This window comes from Pelodiscus sinensis, chromosome 2 (assembly GCF_049634645.1).
Source record: "Pelodiscus sinensis isolate JC-2024 chromosome 2, ASM4963464v1, whole genome shotgun sequence".
NCBI classification, from domain to species: Eukaryota; Metazoa; Chordata; order Testudines; family Trionychidae; genus Pelodiscus; species Pelodiscus sinensis.
In genome coordinates, this window is record NC_134712.1 from 230,358,111 (window position 1) to 230,383,831 (window position 25,721).

Here is a 25,721-nt window from a genome sequence, read left to right on the forward strand (position 1 = left end):
ACTTCAAATTAGCCACAGATAAGCTGGGAACAAGGGTCCTTTGAAGGAACCAGGCTACAGGAAACAAGGCGAGGAGGCTGCAACTGGCAGAGGCCTGTTTCTTTGTCAAAAGCCCAGTAAACACTGGCTGCATCCATGTATATGCTCCATCATTCAGTGCACTACAATGGACTTCTAGAAGGAGCAATGTGGATTCGACTGTTCCTGCTTCAAGACTTTACCTTTTTTCAGTCTTTAATGGTTCCACAGTATCCTGTACAGTGGGATACCAGGGCTCTTAAGAGCTGCTATAATACTAGTTTTGATTTAAAGTGTTAACCAGATTTGTACTGTTTAGTTCTATCCTAATGCAGACAGAGCCTAATTTGTACTATGCTTTCTTCATATTGTTTGTTTTAAATGTGTGCTCAAGTCAAGATTTCATGGTTTAAGAAATTATTCTGACATTCATATCAATGTTAGAAAGGAAAGTACTGCTTATTAACATGGGGGGTGGGGCTTACAGCTATCTTAAAAAAAAATCTGCCATGAACACAGCACAAAGGAAATTAATTAGTTAGAACCTCACTGAAACTTAATTCCTGATGAGATTGTAGCACTTTATTTCTTCTACTCTTATTCAGACATATTAACTAGGGTTTAGCCATTTGCTGCAGTTGCATTATTAACTCTATTACATTTTTCCTTTGACACGCTCTGGATTTTTGTGTTACAAACAATCAAAATCTGAATATATCAACATTTAAACCTGAATTTTAGGTACTTTAGATGTATGTGAACAATGAAAAAGATTCATATTTTTCCTGGCTTATGTCGTTCAAAAGCATGGCAGGCAGAGGTCTCTAGTTATATCTAACTAAAATGCTAGTAATACAAATCCATTAATTTATTTTACTTGTGGGTTATGCGTAATCTCAACTGCAGTATCTGCATTCTTTTTGCCAAAGCTCCTTTGGCACTTCACAAATGTATAAGTCCTTGCTATCCTATAACTCAGATGCATTATCCAACCAACATATTAGAGAAAAAAAAAAACAAGAGAAGAGTCTTTTTCTTATCTTCCTCCAGCGTGTCCTGACTTGTGTTAATCCAAGCCCCTAGGAAACTGCAGAGTACAGGCAGTCCCCGGGTTACGTACAAGATAGGGACTGTAGGTTTGTTCTTAAGTTGAATCTGTATGTAAGTCGGAACTGGCATCCAGATTCAGCCGCTGCTGAAACTGACCACCAGTTCTGACTTACATACAGAATCAACTTAAGAACCCCAGGCGTCCCCAAGTCAGCTGCTGCTGAAACTGATCAGCAGCTGATTCCAGGAAGCCCGGGGCAGAGCAACTCTGCCTCGGGCTTCCTGTAGTCAGCTCTGGTCAGTTTCAGCAGAAGCTGACTTGGGGACGCCTGGGGCAGAGCAGCTGGGGTGCTGCTGGGTTGGTCCAGTAGCGCGGCCGCTCCTCGGCGCTACTGGACCAACCCAGCAGCACCCCATCTGCTCTGCCCCAGGCGTCCTGATTCAGCCGCTGCTGAAACTGACCAGCAGCGGCTGAATCAGGACGCCTGGGGCAGAGCAGCTGGGGTGCTGCTGGGTTGGTCCAGTAGCGCCCAGAGCGGCGCTGCTGGACCAACCGGCAGCGCCCCAGCTGCTCTGCCATAGGCATCTGGAGAAAAGCCTAGTCTGCTGGGGGGGGGGGCGTACTAGCTTCGCCTCCCACCCCCACCCCAGAAGACCAGGAAGACGCGGGCGGCAGACCGAGACACACGCGGTCCTGCCACCTGGGTCCTCTGCGGCTTTGCTCCCAGTCTCCCTGGTCTGCCAGGGAGACGGGGAGCAAAGCCTCTGAGGACGCCAGCAGCGGGACAGCCGCGGGGCGTCTGGGCTGTCCCGCTGCCGGCTTCCCCGAGGCTTTGCAAAGCCGGGTTACGTACAAGATAGCGACTGTAGGTTTGTTCTTAAGTTGAATTTGTATGTAAGTCGGAACTGGTACATATTGTAGGGGAAACTCTAGCCAAACATTTCTCCAGAGCTCAGTTTTATTCTCCCACACCTCACTTCCCTCAGTCCTTTATTCTCAAGCTGAGGTGTCTGCTGAGAGAAGCCGCTCCGTGTCTCCCTGGTCTGCTGGGGGGGGCGCTAGCTTCGTGTCTCCCTGGTCTGCTGGGGGAAAAGCAGCTATTGCGGAGTTGCCTCACCCCGTTTGTAAGTAGGGATCCGATGTAAGTCGGATCCATGTAACCCGGGGACTGCCTGTACTTTAAATTGAAGCTAATGATCTAATCCAGTTTCTGGAAGGAAACTTACTATATGATTAAATCATGTCCAACCAACAATGCCACTAGTCTTTCTATTTAAGGGATCAAGAATGATAAATTCACGGCTTACTTGCAATTTGACACTACTGTAAGCTTTCTGGAGACTATTGCATTGGGTATTTAATACTTTAAGTCCAGTCTGTAGAGGCCTTATTAGCCTGCAAGAAACATATTCCCTCTTAAAATTCCACTTCAGCTGGATAGAAGATAAAAATCCCACATAGCAATGTATATTTTTCTACTGGAATACAGGTATCCTCTGTGCCATTATTAAGTAATCCTTTTAAGATTTCCAGCCTCCACTCCTCCCATTAGAGGCTATTTTAGTTTGTGAACCTTACGGGCAGAATTTATCCACACAATTCCAGCATATAAAGATAGTTCTTACTAGGGATGTAAGTGAATAGTTGACTACCCAATAAGCAAGAACTTACCGGGTAGTTGACAGAAGTATCGATTACTTGCTCCCCCCACCTCCGCTGCCTCTCTTAGAGGCGGCAAGGGAGGGTGGAACCAGGAGCCAGTGCTGAGGGAAACTGGCTTAAAAGCCGGTTTCCACCAACACGGTCTCCGCGATGCCGCCCTCTCTCCCCCACCCCACTGTCTCTATTAGATGCAACCGGGTGGGAGGGGTGGCTGCTGTGAACAGGGGCTGCTGAACTCAGCGGAACCCAGGACTGAGCAACCCTGGCTCATGCTGATCTGGGACTTTGTACCTCTGCATTTTAAACGTAAAAAGAACCCAGTGGCTCTTCCTATATATAAAATTCACAGCCACTGCGTGGGTAGCTCCCCAAGCCAGCATGAGCGGGACTGCTCAATCCTTACTCGAGCTGGCTCCTGGAGCTATGCCCACTCTGCAGAGTGGTCCTTATCGACTACATGATTAGCTAGACAACCACAATATAACATCCTTAGTTCTTACACAGCTGACCACAACTGTTGCTCATGATTCAGTTCTGCCTTTGAAATATGCCTTGACCTTCAAAAAGGCAAGCCATCTTATTCTTACTATAAACAAATAGCAGAGCAACACATGTATTTTATTTTTAAAAACTGCAGACACTTAAGCAAGTCAGGTTTATTAGCTATTTGCTTTTTGAAATAAGGTCTGGAAATATTTCACTGCATATTACCATAGCAACATTTACATGGAAGTAATCAGTTGACAGATCACTGAAGAAACCATATTAACCATCATTTAAGTCATACATTTAAAAAAAACCTGAATTTTATCAAGCTTTGCTATATTCTACCCCAGATCCCATCAAAATCAGGGCCACAGCACTAGCCATTGTATAACCCTTTTCAAGTATGTAAAAGGGTGTTACAAGGAGCAGCGGAAAAAAATTCTCTCCTTGGCCTCTGATGATAGAACAAGAAGCAACAGCTTGAATTGAAGCAAAGGGAGGTTTAGGTTGGACATTACAAAAAACTTCCTATCAGGGTGGTTAAACACTGAAATAAATTGCCTAGGGAGGTTGTGGAATCTCTATCACTGGAGATATTTAAGAGCAGGTTGGATAGGAATCTATCAAGGATGAGATGGTGCTTGGTCCTGCCGTGAAGGCAGGGGACTGAACTTGATGACCTCTTGCAGTCCCTTCCAGTTATAGCAGAGCTGGGCAAAATATGGCCCGCGGGCCGGATGTGACCTATCAAACCACCAGATCTGGCCTGCGGAAGCAGCTAGGAGCCCCACGCAGGCTCTCCTGCTTGCCCTGCAGCCCTGTGCAGAAACGTGGCTGCCGGGCTCCATTCCTGTTTCAAAACTGGAGTGGACGGGGGAAGCCAGTCACCCCTGCCCCCAGGACAATCCCATTGGCTGGTTTCTGGCTAGAAACCAGCCAATGGGAGCTGCTTGTTTGAATAACAGGCAGCCAAGAAAAACCATGTCCCCTCTCCTCAGCTCAGTTATTCAGTGAAGCACATGGCCAGGCAAACAGGCTGGCTGGCTAGGAAATGTTTTAAGCTCTGCAAGCATTAGCTCTGCAGGCAGGCAGGCTGGTTTGGCTACTGGCTGGTAAGTCTCCTGGCCATAGCCTGCCTCTGGCACCCCAGCCCCTCTCTGCCCTAACCCCGTGCCCCTCTCCACTCAACATACCCAAACCCTCTGTCCCTTTCTTTTGCTCACATTCCCTCCCATATCGGGCACACTAATCTCCTGCCCCAGATCACAATCCCTTCTATCCTAGGTCACATCCCAAACTCCTGCACTCCAGTCCCCTTCCATCCTAAGTCACAACTGCCTCCTTCACCCAAACTCCCTCTCAGACTCCAGTGTCCCTCCTGGACCCCAATTCGTTACCGCAAGCTCCCCTCTGCACCTGGCCTCCATCCCAGCTCCCGCATCTCCTCCATTAATATCATGAAAGAGAGTGGCCCTCAACCACTTTCCAAAATCTTGGAGTCGCCTGTCAAAAATTATTGCCTACTCCTGAGTTATAGGATTCTGTGATCTAAATGGAAATCTTGTTTGATAAATCCGTGTTCACCTTTCAGTCGCTAGTGCAAACACATGATCAAATAACCTCTTTTTTTCCCCCTATTTGATAGAACATAATAAGTTTGAGCTGAGTTACCTTTAACCGTAATTTTAGGCACAATTCAAATCCTGAGAATAAATCAAATCCTGCAGCAGTTAACAAAAACACCTATTTAATTCTAGTGGATGTTCATTGCTTTTTCTTCTGCCACAAACCAACCTTGGAATGAAGCATCCCATTTTAGTGGGATTGTCTAGAGCAGTGGTCTCCAACCCTATTATGGCCAAGATCAGTTTTGAAATTTAAGGGAAGTCCAAGATCTACCCTGCCTCTTCCCAAAGACCCTGCCCCTTCCTAGCGATGTTAAATATCAGTTAATTGAATTGTTGAGTAACCTCAAGAATTCTTATCACTTAGTCGATTATTCTGTAGCCCCTGGGGGCGGGGCTGGCAGCCAGTGCACTCTGGCCTTACTCCTGAGAATCCCCCTGCCACTCCATGCTGCTGCCTCTGACACAAAGGCAGCAGTGCAGGGTGCCAGGTGGGAGCTGGTCCACAAGAGGAGCCAGTTTAAAAACCAGCTCCCCTCAAAGACTGGCTGCCTGTTGCCCTGTGCTGCTGCCTCTGATAAAGAGGCAGTAGCGCGGGGTGGCAGCAGCCCGTCTAGAGTGAGTCTGAGCTCCTGAACCCAGTACAAGCCAGAAGTGAGCCAGGCTGCCTTCCCATCTGGCTCTTAATACGCTTTAAATGTAGAGCTGTAGCAGCGATAGGTCCTGGACCCATTTCAAGCCAGGAATGAGCTGGATTGCTGGCCAGCCTGCTAAAAAAATGTACTAGCAAGTGGGAGGGAGAGGGGGGAAGGATGCATGTAGTCTGTAGCATTAATCTACACGCTTTTGTTTACCAGTTAATCAACTATACTATTACTGTTCTAGATTTGATTTAACAAATAGGGAGGAACTGGTTGAGAATTTAGAAGTGGAAGGCAGCTTGGGTAGAAGTGATCATGAAATTAAGAGTACATAATTCTAAGGAATGGTAGATGGGAGAACAGCAAAACAGAAACACTAGATTTCAGGAAGGCAGATTTTGGTAAGATAGACTAAGGGGAAAAAGAACTCAAGAGAGCTGGCAGTTTCTCAAAGGGACATTATTAAGGGCCCAAAAGCAAGCTGTTCTGCTGCAAGAAAAGATAGAAAGTAAGGCAAAAGACTGCCGTGGTTTAACAGGGAGATCTTGCATGATCTAAACATACAAAAGGAGTCTCATAAAAAATGGAAACTAGGACAAATTACAAAGGATGAAAATAAGCAAACAATACAGGTATGCAGGGGCAAGATTAGAAAGGCAAAGACACAAAACGAGCTCAAATTAGCTACAGACATAAAGGGAAACAAGACTTTCTATAAATATATTAGAAGCAAGAAGCAGACCCACGGACAGGATAGGCCCACTGCTCAGTGAGGAGAGAGAAACAGTAACAGGAAACTTGGAAATGGCAGAGGTGCTTAATGACTTCTTTGTTTCAGTCTTCACCAAGAAGTCTGATGATGAAGGAATGCCTAATATAGTGAATACTAGTGGGAATGGGGTAGGTTTATTAACAAAAAAAGTAGTTTAATATCACTTAGAAAAGTTAAATGTCTGCAAGTCACCAGGGCCTGATGAAATGCATCCATGGTAGAGGAGGTATATGAGCCTTTAGCTTTCCCCCAGTGCTAGCACCAGTGCTAATGTAAGCCATTTTATCTCTAACTACATCAGCTCCAAGCAGTCTCAGTCATAATTATGTCAGTGGTTAGCATACACAAACCCTCAGTAATATTAGAGCAAAGATGGGAATATTTCACAAAAATTGCTAGCATCAATATATTACAATACAGGCACTCCCCAGGGTTACGTACAAGATAGGGACTGTAGGTTTGTTCTCAAGTTGAATTTGTATGTAAGTCGGAACTGGCGTCCAGATTCAGCCGCTGTTGAAACTGACCAGCAGCGGCTGAATCGGACACGCCTAGGGCAGAGCAGCTGGGGTGCTCTGGGTTGGTCCTGCAGCGCCGCTCCTCGGCGCTACTGGACCAACCCGGCAGCACCCCAGCTGCTCTGCCCCAGGTGTTCCCAAGTCAGCCGCTGCTGAAACTGACCAGCAGCTGACTACAGGAAGCCCGAGGCAGAGCTGCTCTGCTCCAGGCTTCCTGGAATCAGCCGCTGATCAGTTTCAACAGCGGCTGAATCTGGACGCCTGGGACAGAGCAGCTGGGGCGCTGCCGGGTAGGTCCCCGTAGCGCTGCACGTCGGCGCTGCGGGGACCAACCCGGCAGCTCCCCAGCTGCTCTACCCCGGATGTCCCCAAGTCAGCCGCTGCTGAAACTGATCAGCAGCTGACTACAGGAAGCCCGGGGCAGAGCAGCTCTGCCTCGGGCTTCCTGTAGTCAGCTGCTGATCAGTTTCAGCAGCACTGACTTGGGGACGCCTGGGGCAGAGCAGCTGGGGTGCTTCTGGGTTGGCCCAGTAGCGCTGCACCTCGGTGCTGTGGGACCAACCCGGCAGCCCCCCAGCTGCTCTACCCCAGGCGTCGGCGAGAAAAGCCTGGTGTGCTGAGGGCGGTGGGGGGTGCGCACTAGCTGCGCCCCCCCCCCCAGCAGACCAGGGAGACGCGGAGCGGCTTTTCTAGCCGCGGAGGACGTGGGTGGCGGGAACACCGAGACGCGCCGCAGTCTCGCCGCCCGCGTCCTCCGCGGCAAGAAAAGCCGCTCTGCGTCTCCCTGGTCTGCTGGGGGGGGGGGGGTGGCGCTAGCTCCACGTCTCCCTGGTCTGCTGGGGGGAAGCGCCCCCCGCGCGGCTGGAGGCGGCGACAGTGGGGGAGGCACCCCGCACTAGCGGCGCCTCCCCCCAGTTCGTAACTAGGGGTCTGACTTAAGTCGGACTGACGTGACCCGGGGACTGCCTGTATGCTAAGAAGCCAAGATTGCTGGGTCCTGTTTCAGTTTGGTTTCTAAAAAGCTATGTAAGCAAATGCATCCAAAGATGCAAATTCTTACCCTATCCACCACATCCTTGGGTAAGAAAGAATACCCACTGCATTGGCACTGTTGTTTATGAAGCATACTGCTTTCAGCTATAAGTTAAAAGAATTTGCATCAAATAATGTGCATACTGTGTTCTTCAGAAAAAGGAAACCCATCATTTCCTTTTATAAACTGAAGCGATATCCCCACCCAAGAAAAAGTAACACTGACATCCTAGAACACTTGTTTTCCACACACTGACAGATTTGCCTGTGTACAATTCGATCAGTGTATTATGGATCATTTGGAGGCTATTTTTAAAATGACTAGAAACTGGCTTCCAAAGTGTTTAGCAAAATCAACTGGGGAAGTATTTAGAAGTGCTGTTCTTAGTATGTCCTGCATGTGCTTACATACTTCACATGCACATAAGTTGCATCCTCCCACAGTAACCAAGACTTAGATGGATATTTAGCTTACCTTCAATGAACCAGGACTAAATTTCCACCTCAAGTATAGAGCTCACACCCATTCATCTCAAGATCAGGACAATCCTTAAACCAACTTCAGAAATAATGTACCTCCTTTTAATACAAGGGATGTTAAATGTGCTTAATTAAGTAATCATGTAATTGCTGAAAAATTCAGTGGCAACCTGGTTACGCGTGTGTCAGAAGTCAGCTCCCTGCACATACAGGCTCCTGCTTGCCCCCCCTCCCACACAGCTGCCTCTGATATACAAAATGTCTCATTATAGTTGAATGTGTGTTACCATTCCTGATGTCTGATTTGTGTCCATGTATCCTCTATCACAGAGACTGTCTGGTTTGGCCAATATACATAGCAGAGGAGCAATGCTGGCACTTGATAACATATCACATTAGAGAACGTGCAGTTCCTTTAATGTGATATATGCCATCAAGTGCATCATCCTCTGATGAGATATATGTGATCCTGAACATTCTCTAATGTAATATATGCCATCAATTGCCATCCACATCTATATCTTCAAAAATGAGCTGCAGATATCTGCATCCACGGATGCGGATACTAAGGATGTTAAAATGCAGTTAATTGACTAGTCAACTTATTGGATAGTCTTTTGACTAGTCTACATCCCCCCCTTGCTGCCTCTATAAAATAGAGGCAGCAAAAGGGGGCGCTGCCACTTTGAAACCCCAGGGCAACCGCAGCACAGATGATCCGCAGATCGGTTGTGCGGTGGGCTGCCCCTTTAAAACGCTGCCTGCGTGCAATTCAAAGGGACAGCTGTGGAGCCCAGAGTCAGCTGGGAACTCCCCAGCTGATCCCCGGCTCCCAGTGGCATTTCCCCGGAATCCAGGATCAGCTGGGGTTCCGGGGAAATGCTGCGGAGAGCCCGGGATCAGCTGGGGAGTTCCCAGCTGACCCAGGCTCCACAGCTGCCCCTTTGAATCATGCAGAGGTGGTGTTTTAAAGGGACAGCCTGCCATACAGCTGATCCGCAGATCAGCTGTGCTGCAAGCTGCCCCTTTAAAATGCCACCTCTGTGCATTTCAAAGGGGCAGCTGCTGTGGAGCCCGGAGGCAGCTGGGAACTCCTACTGCCTTTTAAATTGAAGAGCCTCAGTGGGGTTTTGTCCTGGTGTGAGCTGGGACTAAATGGGACTGCCTTCCCCCTACTGAGTAATCAATAAAAATTCTATCAAGTACTCAATTACTAAAATAATCCAAATGCAACAACCCTATTTTTCAGTGAGGATGTAGGTGAAGCTACTCATGGTATACCTAGACTTTAGTAAGGCATTTGATACGGTCTCGCATGATCTTCTTATCAATAAACTAGGCAAATACAACTTAGATGGGGCTACTATAAGGTACATGTATAACTGGCTGGATAACCGTTCTCAGAAAGTAGTTATTAATTATTCACAATCCTGCTGGAAGGGCATAGCAAGTAGCCTTCTGCAGGGATCTATTTTGGGACCGGTTCTGTTCAATATCTTCATCAACAATTCAAATATTGGCATAGAGAGTGCACTTAAGTTTGCAGATGATACCAAGCTAGGAGGGGTTGTAACTCTATCCTGCAAAGCAGTTGTAATTCAAAATGATCTGGACAAACTGAAAAAATGGTCTGAGGTAAATACCTTGCAGGATCCAGTTCTAAACCTCCTGAATCTGCCATCTTGACCAGCCCTTGTATTTCTCCCCAAACGGGAATAAAATCCGGGGCTCTGCTTTGCGGTGGGAGTGCAGCCCTCACCCTATGCCACTCCACATCCCCCGGCGATGATTTTGCAGAGCTGTGTGTGGACTGCCTAAGCCATGACGCAGGGAAAGGTGCTCGCTGCTTTCCCCATAAACAGGAAAAAAGCAACTTTGCCAAAGGCGAATTTTAAAGCCACAAAAGGGCACTGCAGACCTGCCAACCAGAGCTCCCACCCAGCCCTGGAAAAGGGAAAGGGAAAGCAAGGCCATTGTGGTGTGAAGCGTGCGTGGAGCCCGTTGATGTGACGGGCAGCATGTTGGATAAAATGAAATGTTGGATAAACAGAGGTCAGAAAATCAAGACTCTTCTTTACTCCACTTAGGAAAGAACAATCCATTTCACACATACTGAATGGGAAGCGACTGTCTAGGAAGGAGTACTGCAGAAAAGGATCTAGGGGACATCATGGATCACAAGCTAAATATGAGCCATCAACAATGTGATACTGTTGAAAAAAAAAAAAAAGATTATGGGATACATTAACAGGAGTGTTGTGTGCAAGACACGAGAAGTCATTCTTCTGCTCTACTCTGAGCTGATTAGGCCTCAATTGGAGCGTTGTCCCCAGTTCTGGGCACCACATTTCAAGAAAGATGTGGAGAAATTGGAGAGGGTCCAGAGAAGAGCAACAAAAATGATTAAAGGTCTAGAGAACATGAGCTATGAGGGAAGACTGAAAGAATTGGGCTCGTTTAGTTTAGAAAGGAGAAGACTGAGCGGGGACATGATAGCAGTTTTCAAGTATCTAAAAGAGTGTAACAAGGAGGAAGGAGAGAAACTGTTCTCCTTGGCCTCTGAGGATAGGACAAAAAGCAACTAGCTTAAACTGCAGCAAGAGAGGTTTAGGTTGGACATTAGGAAAAACTTCCTAACCGTCAGGATGGTTAAACACTGAAATAAGTTGCCTAGAGAAGCTGTGGAATCTCCAACTCTGGAGATATTTAAGAGGAGGTTAGACAGACATCTATCAGGGATGGTTTAGACAGTGCTTGGTCCTGCCATGAGGGCAGTGGACTGGACTCGATGACCTCTGAAGGTCCCTTCCAGTTGGATGGATTCAGTTCCCGGTCTGTCTCTGCCCAGAATCATATAGAAAGCCAGTGGCAAGTAGCTGCAACTCTCTCTGCTTCCTTTTCCCTTTCTGTAAAATGGGAAATTGACCATCCTGTAAAGTGCTTTGAGATCTATGGATGAGACACCATGTAATAGCTAGGTTTTAAAATTTAGACAGTACTAATTAGGGATGTGTGGTTAACCAGGTGATGCTTCCCAGTTACAGTTATCTGGTGAGCTGGAGCAACCCACTACCCAATATAAACAGGGGGCTCCAGCCCAGCAGGCCGCCACGGGCCTGGGAGCTGCTCCAGCCTGGCAGTAAGGGAGGCCCACTCAAACCCTGCCGTGGCAAGTGGGGGGGCAGTACAGCCTAGTCGAGCTATAATGCCCCCTGCCAACTGCCCAAATTTAAGCAGTTAAATATGTTTAACTGGTTAACTGAATAAATGGGATGTTGTTACATCCCTACTAAGAATTTAAGGTCACAATGAGTCCCAGTTTAGGTGAGGTAACTCCCAACAGTTACAAAAAATCCAAGGAGAGTTACTAATTCCACTCAATTATTATTTAAATGAATTACACACTGAAACATGTTATGCTTTAAGTGGGGTGTCAGTAACTGAGGGCCTTGGAATTCATGCTACTGCAGCTAAAATGGCAATAATGGCTTTTCTTTAATGTCTCTACTATGAAATTTGTGGGCTATTACTTAACATTCTCCAATGTATTACTTAACTATTCTCCCTTAATATGCCTGAAGTTCTGTTTGCTTTGCAGAACTGTTCTGGCCAGTCCACCTTTCTACTTCCAAATAAATTACCACAAGCTTGACAGTGGCTGTGAGGCACACCTTACAAGAGGAACATAAAGAGGCTATCCTTGGAGAGCCAGTTTCTATCAGATCGTAACTAAGAAATGTATTAACAAACGTATGACTGCAATGGCATGACAGAATTACTTGTGACAGTGGGGAGCAAATCTCAGCATCTCTGGTGTTCACTTCCACTTTGCTTATCAGATAGTCGACTCAACTAGTTGCTCCCCCTTCTTCTTTCTATCAGAGAGAGACAGCGGGTGACAGGAGCTGGTGGGAACCGATAAAGCAGAGGCACAGCAGGAAATGGGGCAAGGAGGGACTGCTTCAGTCCCTGTTTGAGCCAGTTCCCACTGTGGGCGCTTCTGCTTTCGAACATTTCAAAAGCAGAAATGCTGCGGGGAGCATGAGGCGAGCAGGGATTCAAGCAGTCCCTTCTCACCCAGTGCTCTCTGTGGCACCCCCCCCTTGTTGCCTCTATGAGAGTCAGCTAGTGGAGGACAGGAGCCAGTGCTGGGGGCCAATGGGGGAGGGGAGGGGGGAATGAAGAGGGGGTATAGGGGACGCTGCTGCAAAGCAACCCCAGTTCACAGCAGACAGGGCTGGCTGCGCATGGGCAAGGGCTGCTCAGGCAGCAGCCCCTGTCCGTGGCCAGCCCTGGCTGCCATGAACAGGAGCTAGCGCCGGAGCAGTCTCTGTTCGCAGTGGCCAGGTTTGGCCGCCGTGAATAGAAGCTGCTCTGGCAGCAGCCCTGAGTCGCACTGATCGCTACGCCTCTGCATTTGAAATGTAGTAAGCGCAGGAAATTTAAATCCCGACTTCATTTGCAATTTCAAAGTGTCTAATTTACATCCCTTTTTGGAGAAAAGGGATGTAGTCTAGATCTTACTGATCAGTGACCAGCAGTAAACTTTCCTTTAAACTTTCCATGAATGGAATGACTAAGACATCAATTTCTGTATGTACCAATTTCCTGGGTTTGTACATATCTTGTGCTTATACTTCTTGTCAGTTTTCCCTACCACTAGCAGCACAAAATTAAGATGCTGATCAATTTCACTTATGCTAGTTGGAACCTTAGCAGAAAAAGTAAAAACCAGAAGAATAGCTTTAAAAATGTTGAAGTTATTGTTTAAAAAATAATGTATGTAGTACACAGGTCAAGACGAAGAAACTGTGTGCATCTGGGTGTCATGCCTGGATTATTTACAAATAAATGTGTAGCTTAAAGGTTAAATAATAAATATAGTACATAACCAGCAATAACGAATATTTAGGTGTGACAATTTAACAAAACTGTTTGGATATTAGCAATCCAGTATTTGGGTACATCATTCACGGAAAGCTTTACAGAGAGTTGGTGGGGGAAAAGCAAGAACATCACTCCTCCTCTGAAAACAAGTGGCAACCAGTTGAGAGAATGAAAGTGCTCTCAGAATAACAAATATACTCTATTCCTCTTTGTAGCAAGTAGGAGGCTAGGGAGAAGTTGTGGGTAACTAACAACCCTAAACAGTTAGGATGTTGCTACAAAAAAGGAGTAAAATCTCCTCAGCTCTGAGTCACTGTGGTAGTTCCACATTTATGAAACAGTTTTCAGCCTGGTACCTCACTTTTTTTTGTAGAAGTATGCGTTTTCACTTTATGAATGATCCTGGCTCTACAAATCCCAAGTCTTTCACAAAGCAAAGTTACTATGAATATATTTTTGGGAAGAAGAGGATAGCTAAAAGTTGTACAATATCCTATAGAAAAAGGATATAAATACCTCATCTTGCTAATGATCTCTTGGTTCCTTCCATTTGAAGGTTCTCGTGCAAGGGTGGGGGCCGCTGACTCGCAGAAAAGTTAGTTGGGAGCCACACACACGTGAGAAGCAAAAAAAGAGGAATCCTTCACAGCTCTCGACTGAGAAACTGATGTGGCGCCTGAGAAGAAGAAAGACACTCCCCACATTCCTCTTGCACAGCAGAGACTAGGAGGCTCTAATTTTGTGTGCCTGCTGTGGGGCAGCAGGTGCAGTGGAGCGCCAATATGGACTCCTCAATGCTGGAGGGGGCCCTGAGCATTAGCAGTTGGATCCAGGCAAGCTGAGACACACATCTGGTCTGAGGTTCCCCACCCCTGTTCCAGTGTAAGGAATTATCCATGCCAAGACCAAACTACACTCTTCTAGCCCTTCCACTTTCTTCAGGAAAATTCAAATGTGATTTCTTCCTGCAGCCATGTGGACAGGAACTTGTGTGTCAACTGAAAATTGACACGAGTAATGATACCACATGATAAATAGTATGGAAACCCATCTATCTAATGGGAGGAACTGTTGCTGTTTATGTATCAGTTTTACAATGTGTTAACTGCTTATACAAAACAAACTCTCATAGAACACATATTTAAGAGCACACTAAATGGGATTTCTACATTTCAAGGCTCCATCTACACTGCATCATTTTTGCGGAAGAGGAAATGCAAATGAAGTGCTCATTAGCATTTGTTGTGCTCTCATTTGCATATTCTCTTCCAATCATTTTTACGGAAGAGGTTTTTGTGGAAAAAAACGAAGTGTAGACGGGGCCATTTTGCACAAAAAAGCCCTTTTGTGCAAGAACCCTTATTCCTCAAGAAATGAGGGGGAAAAATGAGGCATAAGGGTTCCTGCGCAAAGGTTTTTTTTGCACAAAATGGCCCCATCTACACTGCGTTTTTTCCACAAAAACCTCTTCCACAAAAAGGATCGGATGAGACTATGCAAATGTGAGCATGAGAAATGCTAATGAGTGCTTCATTTGCACTTCCTCTTCCGCAAAAATAATGCAATGTAGACGGAGCCCCAAATTCAATTCTAAACACCGTTACCATAAAGATATTGACAACTACAGAGTTGAGAAGAGCAACAAGTCTGATCTTGGTGCTAAAAAGTCTGACTTATTAGGAAAAATTTAAGAACTAAGTATGTACCGCATAGCTTTTACTAACCCAGGACATAGAATGAAGGGAGACATGACACCTGTTACAAATAACTGAAGAGTATTCAAACTGAAAATAACACAAGAATTATTTTAGTGTAGTAAAGAGGAGAATGACTAAGAGAAAGAGATGAAATCATAAACAAGATGACTTATTCTCAACATCTGGAAAAGCTACCAAACACTGAGATGTTTTCACCTGTTGGATCATTTCCCAAGGTGGAAGCATACGCTTATCAGGTAGTCAACTGGCGCATCGACTACTTGCTTCTCCACCCCCTTGCTGCCTCTGAGAGGCAGCAAGTGGGGATGTGGAACAAGAGCTGCTGCAAGCAGCTCCAGCCCCCCGTGTGTGGCAACCTGGCCTGGTCACTGCACAGTCCCTGCACAGGGCCAGCCTCCCCTATTCTCCTGCTGCCTCTGATAGAGGCAGTGGGGGGGTGGGCATGGTGGCACCCTGGAGACAGTGCTGGGAGGACAGGGCTGGCCGTGGGCAGGGGCTGTTCCGGCAGCAGCCCCTGTCCGGGGGAGTCTCAGCGGGGAGCTGGACCCGCCGCAGTCAGTGGCTGCTGCTGCAAAGTAGCCACTGGCCGCAGTGGCTTGGGTTGGCTGCAGCAAACAGGGCCTGCTGGACTCAGCACAAGCCAGGACTGAGCAGTCCCGGCTCACTCTGATCCGGGACTCTGCACCTCTGCATTTTAAATGTAATAAGAGCCCAGCAACTATTACTACATTTAAAATGCAGAGCCGTAGCGTGGGTGGCTCCTGGAATTGACATGAGCAGGGACTGCTCAATCCCCGCTCCTGGAGTTACCCTTTCTGTGGCTCTACAGTGCGGTCCTTATCGAGTAGTCATGTAGTTGATACAAATACAGGCTACACGATTAGCCTTGTAATCACAATTTTTAACATCCATTTAAGTGGGAGCACTTAAAATTATCTCGCTATAAAGCTATAATAAAAGAATAAAACATTTAAGTATGACACTGGGCGTACAAAAATCGCCAATTGTTCACTGAGATACTTGAACATACATAAATACTTCAGAAAAATAACCCTTTTCAACTGAATGTCAAAGTCTTTTACAAGGATGCATACAAATTAACATACAGATTAAGTTAATGAGAAAAAAGCAGAGTAATTTGCCCAGAACAAAAGAGCAAAACTGTGACAGTCAGTAAAAGGTACTCTGCTAGAGAAGTGTGTATATTTCTGAGCACCACATTTCAGGAAAGATGTAGACAAGCTGGAGAAAGGCCAATGAAGAACAAGCAAAATTATGGTCTAGAAAATGTGACCTATAAGGGAAGGCTGAAAAAATTAGGTTTGTTTAATCTGGAGAAGAGAATATTGAGAATGGACACAATAATAGTTTTCAAGTACAGTAATTCCTCATTTAACACTACAGATATGTTTCAGAAAATGATCTTGTTAAGTGAAAATGTGTTATGTGGGGTCACTTTTCCCATTGAAAATAATGGAAAAGGTAGGGGTTTGCGTTTCAAGTGGTGTCTGTTGGGACCAGGACATAAGGTTGGGGGAGAAAGGGGACTGGGTTACTGCAGGGAAGGGAGGTGTTTGGCTCTGGGAAAGGGAAAGGAAGGAGGGGGAGGGGGATTGGGTTGAGAGTATGCCCCTGTGACAGGTCTGCCAGGACCCGCACTGCGTCCAGCAAGGGGGGATCGCCAAGGAACAGCGCGGCGAGCAGCAAACCCTCCACCGCTTTGCAGGGAAGCGGGGGAAGCCCCGCGCAGCTGCCAGCAATGGACCGGCTGGGGAAATTGTGTTATTCCAGGGACGGTCGTGTAATTCAAAAAACGTTCCCTAAAAAAAATCGTGCTATTGCGAAAACGTGTTAAGCGGTCACGTGTTAAATGAGGAATTACTGTTCATACAAGGTTGATATAAGGAGGAGGGAGAAAAAATTTTCTCCTTAATCTCTGAGGATAGGACAAGAAGCAATGGGCGTAAATTGCAGTAAGGGAGCCTTCGGTTGGAAATTAGGAAAGTATTCTAACTACCGTATATTCCGGCATTTAAGACGACTTTTGATGTTAGAAAACATCCCCCAAAAATCGGGGGTCGTCTTATACGCCGGGTATACAGGCGGTGGGGCAGCCCAGGTGCACCTGGGCTGCCCTGCCGCCCGAGCCCCTCCGCGGCTTTGCAAAGCTTCGGGGGAAGCCGGTGGCGGGGCATCCCAGGGCCGCCGGCTTCCCCCGAGGCTTTGCAAAGCCGCGGAGGGGCTCCGGCAGGGGGGCAGCCCAGGCGCGCCTGGGGTGCCCCCACGCCGGCTTCTCGCGAGGCTTTGCAAAGCTGCGGAGGGGCTCCGGCGGCGGGGCAGCCCAGGCGCGCCTGGGATGCCCCCCTGCCGGCTTCCCCCGAGGCTTTGCAAAGTGTCATGCTCTGGCAAAGCCAAAGATACACGGGACCCCGCCACTGCTGCAGCTTTGCTCCTGGTGCCTCTGGTCTGCTGGGGACCGTCTCCAGCAGACCAGGGACACCGGGAGCAAAGCCAGGGAGGTGGAGGGGCGCTGAAGTATAAGACAAAACCCTATCTTTTAACTAAAAAATTAGGGGGTCGTCTTATACGCCCAGTAGCCTTATATGCCAGAAAAATACGGTAGCAGCAAGGTTAAGCACTGAAATCAATTGTGGAATTTCTATTACTGGAAATTATCAAAAGCAGGTTAGACAAACACCAGCAGGGATGGTCTAGATCAGTAGTTCTCAAATTGTGAGTCAGGATCCTAAAGTGCATCGCAACCAGCATTCCCTCTAAGGTGTGCACTTGCACAGCCACTCAGGAAAGATTCAATTGTCACCCAGCTGATTAGCACAGCACCCACAGCAAGGTTTCTTCTTTCTAGTGATGATGTACACTCGCACGTGCCTCAGTGCACATAAAAAATGTATTCTGCACATGGATGGAAAAAATTACAGGGAACATTGGTCCTCAAAAAGTCATTTAATCCAGTCCCATGAGTCTATGAAAAGAATCCAATTCATCTCACTACCAGTCTAATGCTCAATACATTACACCAGAGATCCAATACAGGCAGTCCCCGAGTTACGCGGATCCGACTTATGTTACGAACGGGGCGTTCCAGCAGACCAGGGAGAGGAAGCAAAGCGGCGGAACACGTGGGCAGCGGACAGGGTTGTCCGCTGCCCACGCGGTCCAAGGCTTGGCTCTGCTTTGCCCACCCCAGCCCCTCCCGTTCCCCTGGTCTGCAGACCAGGAGAACGGGGGGGGGGAGGCAAGGCAGAGCCAAGCCGCGGAGCGCCCGGCCAGCTGACAGCCCAGACGCGTCTGGGCTGTCAGCTGATCGCGCGCTCCGCGGCTTGGCTCTGCCTTGCCCCCCCGTCCCCCTGGTCTGCAGACCAGGGGGACGGGGGGGGGGTCAAAGCAGAGCAAAGCAGAGCCAAGCCGCGGAGCGCGCGATCAGCTGACAGCCCAGACGCGTCTGGGCTGTCAGCTGGCCGGGCGCTCCGCGGCTTGGCTCTGCCTTGCCTCCTCCCCCCCTCCCCCTGGTCTGCAGACCAGGGGGACGGGGGGAGAAGGGGGGGGCAAAGCAGAGCCAAGCCGCGGAGCGCACGGTCAGCTGACAGCTGTCAGCTGGCCGCGTCCTCCGCGGCTTGGCTCTGCTTTGCCCCCCCCCCCATCTCCCTGGTCTGCAGACCAGGGGGATGGGGGGGGGGGGGGGCAAAGCAGAGCAAAGCCACAGAGCCCGAGGGCAGCAGGACAGCCACGGCGCGTCTGGGCTGTCCCGCTGCCCCCGTGCTCCATGGCTTTGCTCCAGACACCTGTGGTACAGCAGCTGGGGCGCTGCCAGTTGGTCCCGTAGCACCGCTCTGGGCGCTACTGGACCAACCGGGTAGCACCCCAGCTGTTCTGCCCCAGGCGACCTGATTCAGCCACTGCTGGTCAGATTCAGCAGCGGCTGACTTGGGGACGCCTGGGGCAGAGCAGCTTGGGTGCTGCTGGGTTGGTCCAGTAGCGCCGAGGAGCGGCGGCGCTACTGGACCAACGCAGCAGCAACCCAGCAGCTCTGCCCCAGGCGTCCCCAAGTCAGCCGCTGCTGAAACTGACCAGTGGCTGACTACAGGAAGCCCCTGCCCCGGGCTTCCTGGAATCAGCCGCTGATCAGTTTCAGCAGCAGCTGACTTGGGGATGCCTGGGGTTCTTAAGTTGAATCTGTATGTAAGTCAGAACTGGCGTCCAGATTCAGCCGCTGTTGAAACTGATCAGTTTCAGCAGCGGCTGAATCTGGATGCCAGTTCCGACTTACATACAGATTCAACTTAAGAACAAACCTACAGTCCCTATCTTGTACGTAACCCGGGGACTGCCTGTACTGAAATGCTGACAAACATTAAAGGTGTTTTCTACATGTAGATTTTATTAAGACAGGATTCTAGTCTCCATGGCTGTCAATCAAGCACTTATGAATATATTTAATGTAAGGCTGTCAATCACAGTAAATTCACACAATTAACTCAAACAATTAGTCATGACTAATCACACTTAAACAATAGAATACCAATTCTACATTTTTAAATATATTGATTTCTATTACAACACAGAATAAAGTGTACAGTACTCACTTAATATTTTTATTATAAATATTTGCACTGTAAAACTAATTTTAAAAGAAATAGTATTAAACAGTTCACCTCATACAGTACTGTACAACAAACTTTTTATGGAGGAAGTGCAACCTACAAATGCAGAGATTATTTTTGTTACATACTACACTCAAAAACAAAACAATGTAAAACTTTAGAGCAGTGTTTCCCAAACTATGGGCTGCGGCCCGATACTGGTCTGCAGGAAAAAAATACTGGGGCTCAGCGTTGCTGCCGGGGTGTTTCGGGCTCCCAGAGTACCTGTGCAGTGCCGGGTCCCCCAAGCCCTGGGCCGGGCTGAGCGGAGGATGAAGCGCATGTTCCAGGCTCCCGGCAGAGGCATAGCGAAGGGAGAATAGGGGGGACAGTTGCCCCCCGGGCGCCACACTAGGGAGGCGCCAGACTGGGATGTGGGGGGGAGAGGTGCGGGCCGCTGGGCTCACCAGGGCTGCAGAAGGAGGGAGGTGCCGGGAACGCAGGGCTAGACTCAAGGGGAGGGAAGGAGGAAGGGGAAGGAAATCAGAGCTGGGTTCAGCAGTTCTGCAGGGCTTGGGGGGAGGTGCAGGGAAACAGGGCTCTGCTGTGCTGTGGGGGAGTCATGCAGGGAACCAGTGCAGGGCTTAACTGGGCTGAGGTGGATGGGGGAAGGCATAGGGAACAAAAGGGCAGCTCAGCTGGGCTGTGAGGGGCTGCAGGGAACTGGTGCTGCACTCTCTTGGATTGTGGGGGATGGTTTTGGGGGAGGTGCAGGGAACCAGCAGGTGTGGGCAGCTCAGTTGGGTTGCAGGGGAGAGAGGTACAAAAAAGCCTAGTGGGGAGGGGAGGAATCAGGAGCCCTGAAATATCCTCCCCTGGTCCAAAAACTCCCTTATCTGGGACCAGTCAGGTCCAGAGGGTGCCAGACCAGGAAGGTGCAACTCCTACCCAAGTCCCCTCGGTGCACCCTCCCTCCTAGCCAGATACCCTACCCCCAATCTGCTCCTGCTCCCGCCTCCCGGAGTGCCCGTGCAGCGCCAGGTCCCACAAGCCCTGGGCCCAGGTTGGGCGGAGGATGCAGCCAGGTGAAACACTGACAATTTATTCATTTTTCATTCTTATTTTTATATGCGTTTATATTTTTGGGCTGCAAAAAACAGTACTGAAAAAAAAACGGGTTCCAGCTAAAGTAAAAAATTTGGGAAACCCTGGTCTAGCCAGCTTTCTATCCATCTTACAGTCCGTTTATCCAATCCACATTCCCTTAACTTGCTGACAGGAATATTGTGGGTGACAGTATCAAAAACTTTGCTAAAGCTGGAACTTGGGGCGTTGGAGGACCAGAAACAACTTATTTGCATATTCATCATTTTCTTAAAGAATATGCAAATATTGAATTGAATGTTACCGGTTCTCCAAAAGCTCGTGAATGGATTTACTGGTCCCCGTGTCAAAAAGTTTGGGAACCCCTGCTTTAGAGCACTGATTCTCAAACTTTTTGCCCTGCTGCCCATCCTACTCCACACAAATCTTTCTGTGGACCACTAGCCAACCACCCATGATGCAAAATGCTTTAGCTTATCTCTACATACTGTAACGTAGATACTAAATTATTCATATTAGGCTACTGGAGCTATAACATAAAGGGATATATATAACCAAGAAGAAAGGAGCTATTAATTAAAATCAAAATAATTAAACAGAATAAGCGCTTTAACTTTGGCATGTTAGTTTGCCAAATTTCATTTTAAATAAAGTAAAATATTACTTTATGACCAAAACAAAAGGCTGCAACATTGTCTTCATTTATGGTAGGGGCAGGGAACCTTTTTTGTGCAGGGTGCAACCGGTCCACAGAAAAGTCAGTTGGGGACTACACAAAAGTGAGAGGCAACCCTTCCCCCCAAAAAACCTTAAATCCCAGCCCTCACTGATGTGGCCCCCAACTGAAACAGCTCACTCCCCAGGCACTCCAGCCCCAAGCGGGGGGGAAGGGAGGGGGAGAGAGAGGACCGGGAGGACCAAGGTTCAGGGCTTCAGACAGCCCAGAATGACTCTTCTGAGGTCCCAGGTTTAGTAGATTTTGTGAGCTCCCCCAGACTCAGGAGTGGGGCCAAAAATGAAGTGTTCAGTGTGCAGGAGGGGGCTGCCAGGGAGGGGGATAGGGATGGGAGTGCAGAAGGGGATGAGGATGGAGGGCCTAGATGGGAAGTAGGGTGCTGGACTGGGCTGGGAGTGGGTACAGGAGGGGGTGAGGGTGCGAGGTCTGGGAGGGAGGAAGGGTGCAGAGGAGGCTGGGGGTAGGCTGTCTGGACAGGGGGACTATGCAGTAGTGGGCTGCAGGTAAGGTGCAGTGACTGGCCAGGAGGAACGGTGGGGGAGCAAGGGAAGGTGAAGGAGCGGGCTGGGTGTTACCAGGCTTTGAACCCCACGCTGCTCCCAGGTGCCACTCCCAGCCACTGCATTCGAGGCATGCTTTCCACTGTTCCCAATTACTGTATCACAATTTCGGCCAATGGGAGCAGTGGGGAAAGCCTCCAGGCAGTGTGTCTGTGTGCCACTGTTCCTCCAGCCAGAGGAACGGGGAGCAGCAGTATGCAGAGCTGCTTGCTCCACTCACAGGCCGGATCCAGCAGCAAACCTCTGGGCTTTCTACCTCCCCCCAACAGGAAGCTGGTGCTGGCATTCCAATCTCATGGGGATACGGGAAGAGCACGACTGGAGCACCAGCATAGACTCCTTGTTGCAGGGGAAGGGGCTGAGTTTTGACTTGTGGCCCATTTGCAAGGTGATTGTGGACCACTAGCGGTCTGTGGACTGCAGTTTGAAAATCACTGAGCTAGGGAGGAGTTGCACCAAGGGGATGAAGATCCACATTTTTTTATCTAAGGCTCTAATGCTGACCTAGCACACTTTAAGAACACTTTCACAGCAAATTTGACAAAATGTAAAGAAGATACCAATGTGAGATTTCTACAGCACTCAACCAAAGATTTAAGCATCTGAAATGCCATCCAAAATCTGAGAGGGATGAGATATAGAGCCTGCTTTCAGAAGTCTTAAAAGAGCAACACTCCGACAGGGAACAACTGAACCACCACCACCAAAAAAAAAAAAAAAAAAAAAAAAATCAACCTTCTGTTGGTGGCACCTGACTCAGATGCTTTGAATTGCTATTTAATAGAACCCATCATGGTCACTGATGCGTGTCCTTTGGAATGACAGCTGATACATGAAAGGACACATGAGTCTTTAGCACATCTAGTACGTAAATATCTTGAGATGCTAGCTACAACAGTGCCATGGAAACATTTGTTCTCACTTTCAGGTGATTTTGTAAACAAGAGCAAACCACATTATCTTCTGCAAATAACCCAAACTTGTTTGTTTGAATGACTGGCTGAACAAGTAGATTCTAAAGTTTTACATTGTTTTATTTTTGAATGCAGTTTTTTGTACACAATTCTACACTTAAGTTTAATTTTCTTGATAAAGAGACTGCACTACAGTATTTGTATTTTAAAAAATGAAAAATGAGTAGTCCTGTAGCATCTTGGAGACTAACAAAAATAATATATTATCATGAGAAGGTCTTGTGGGCACAACCCACTTCTTCAGAAAGCCCACGAAAGCTCATAATATATATTTGTTAGTCACTGAGATGCTACAAGACCACTAGTTTTTTAAGTAACAGTCTCTACCCCCTGAGTACTTATATTAGGTTAATTGAAAAATACTTTTTTTTTTTTACAGTCCAAGAATTTGTAATAAAAAATAAATATAAAGTGAGAACTGTGCACTTTGTATTATGTTCTAATTGAAATCAATATTTTTGAAATATGTAATATTTAAATGAATGGTATTCTGTTAGTTTAACAACTCAATTAATCACAATTAATTTTTTAATCGCTCCACAGCCCTAATTTAATTTCAAACATTTTAAAGGACAAAAGTTAACACTGTTTTATCCTTAATTCATTTGATCTCACTTACTTATTACTAGTTGTTCCCTATTTCCACAAGTTTTATATATATAGCTTTAAGGAGCATTACACAATGCTACTTAATGATTTGCCTGAGGTAAGTAATTTTTGTGACAGGAGCGTGAATCATCAGTAGGGCGGAAATATAAAGTATATCTTTATTACCACGGCCTCATGATTTCAAAAGGCTTATTTAAATCTAGATATTTCTGAATTCACTTGGTCAGTGGCATTACTCAAAGTACTTAAAGAAAACCACAAAATCCAAAATAGCAATCCCTCTCAAGTTTTTTTTTTTTTTTTTTTTTTTTTTTTTTTTTTAACATAATAGAATTTGCAGATCTAGGAGGCTCTCTGTGATTTTTTTTTTTTTTTTTTTACTGTGGCTCGGTCTTTGCTCAAGCCTTCCTTCCCTGTTGCCTTCCTGTCTAAAACTTTTTCGGGACAGGGAAAGACCTTGTCTTTTAACTGTTTTTCTACTGCACCTTAGGAACACATCCAAGTGTGTTAAGAAGTTAGCTAGTACTGTTGGAGTGAACGAGGATTAAGACTGAACTTCCACAGTCTCAAGACACCCACTGCATTTCACAAACGCCACTGAGAAGCAGCGGTGCTTACAGCACCCTTCACAAGGCAGGAGCAGAGGAGATGAGCCCCCACCCTCCCTCCTTTCAGGGAGGCCCGGGACAAAGCGCCCAACCTTATGGAAAGTGCCACGGGGTATGTAGCGGCCACTCCGCACGGGCAAGCCCTGCGGCCGAGCCCCAAGGAGTTGAATGGCTGGGCGGCAGCGGACAAAGGGCCAGGGCATGTCCTTGTCTGGCTTTAGGGCCGGGAGCCCTGGGCCAGGCTGACACGGGCCAGGCCCGGTGAGGGGCAGCCCCGCCCTGCAGCGAACCCGGAGCCAGCCCTGGCGCTTCCCGAAGGTGGGCGGCACTGGCTCCCCGCGCGGCCCAGACCCAGCACCGAGCCGGGTGGCGCCGCACACATTAGCCCCCAGACTGGGCCGGGGCAGCAGCGGCCGGTGCCCTGCACCAGCCCGCTCGGGAGGGGGCCCAGCCCCGCGTACCTGGGGGCCCCAGGCAGCCCCCCCCCCGTCTCTCCCGGGAGCTCGGGCTCCTCGCACAAGGGGGCATGTTGGCCCGCGGCACAAGCGGGCGGAAACCCGCCCCCGCAGCGAGCGCGGCCCCCGGCCCCGTACCTTGGCCATGGCCGCGGGAGAAGGCGGCGGCAGAAGCGCGCTCGGAGCCCGGCTGGCTCAGGTCTGTCCCCACGGATGCCCGGGAGCCCTGGCGCGGTTCCCTGCGTGTCGCGGAGCCCGGCGCCGCTCCCTCCGTCCAGCTCGCTGGGCGCCCTGTGTGCGGGCCGCAGGGGGTGGGAATTGGGTGCGGGCCCAGCCGCGCCGCTCCTCCTCCGCCTCCGGAAGCGCATTCCTCCCTGCTGCCGTCAGGCCCCGCCAGTGGGCGGGGGAGCGCGCAGCTAGGGCCGGGGGAGGGATCGGTGCCCTGTGGGCTCTGGGCGGGAAGGGCCCGGAGCTGGGAACAGGGCACTGGGCCAACTCCCCTACCTCCCGGGACAATCCCGCCCCTGCAGCGCCGCTCGCCCTCGCACCGCTCTGCCCGGGCTGCTGGCAAAGCGTGAGGGACTCCCCCCCGCCAGGTTGCGGCAGTGTGGGCTGCCAACGCGCCAGATTTTCATTGCCAGTTGCGCGATGTTTGGTGTGGCGGCGGCGGCGGCTTATTTGCGGCCTCCTCACCTGGTTCCAAGTGATGGAATGAGACCCGTGGCTAAGAGAGAAAGTGTCTATCCTTCCTAGTTGGAAAGTAGGGAAAGTCTGGTTAAAAAGGGACTCTGGTAGCAGGGGGAGGGACATGTTTGCAGACATGGTGCCTAGACCATCCAGAGGGGCTCTTCTCCCCCACCAAACTGCTTGAATCCCAGCTCACTACAGGTTCCCTGCTGTGCCTCTGACTTTTAAATGTAGTCAGAGCCCCAGTGGGCCCCTTACTACATTTAAAAGACACAAGTGGGAATAGGGAGCATCTTACTCACCCCTAAATTAAATTAATGGAGATTGCCTATCTCCTAGAACTGGAAGGGACCTTGCAAGGTCATTGAGTCCAGTCCCCTGCCTTCATAGCAGGACCAAGCACCATCCCTGACAAATTTTTTGCCCCAAATGGCCTCCACAAGGATTAAACTCACAACCCTGGGTTTAGCAGGCCAATGCTCAAACCACTGAGCTAT

The 25,721-nt window shown here is 48.5% G+C and overlaps 1 protein-coding gene across 2 annotated transcripts in view; it reads right to left on the minus strand.

The window, feature by feature from the left end:
* ITGB1 (integrin subunit beta 1) overlaps window positions 1–24,911 on the minus strand; it is a 95,129-nt gene extending 70,218 nt beyond the window's left edge. Inside the window, exon 1 of one of the 2 annotated variants that reach the window (XM_075922675.1) lies at window positions 24,676–24,911. In XM_075922675.1, the coding sequence (XP_075778790.1) occupies window positions 24,676–24,684 (9 nt within the window). In that variant the 5' untranslated portion in view covers window positions 24,685–24,911. The remainder of the gene's footprint in view (window positions 1–24,675) is intronic. The other variant, XM_075922676.1, reaches the window with a different exon arrangement.
* Window positions 24,912–25,721: the final 810 nt, after the last annotated feature.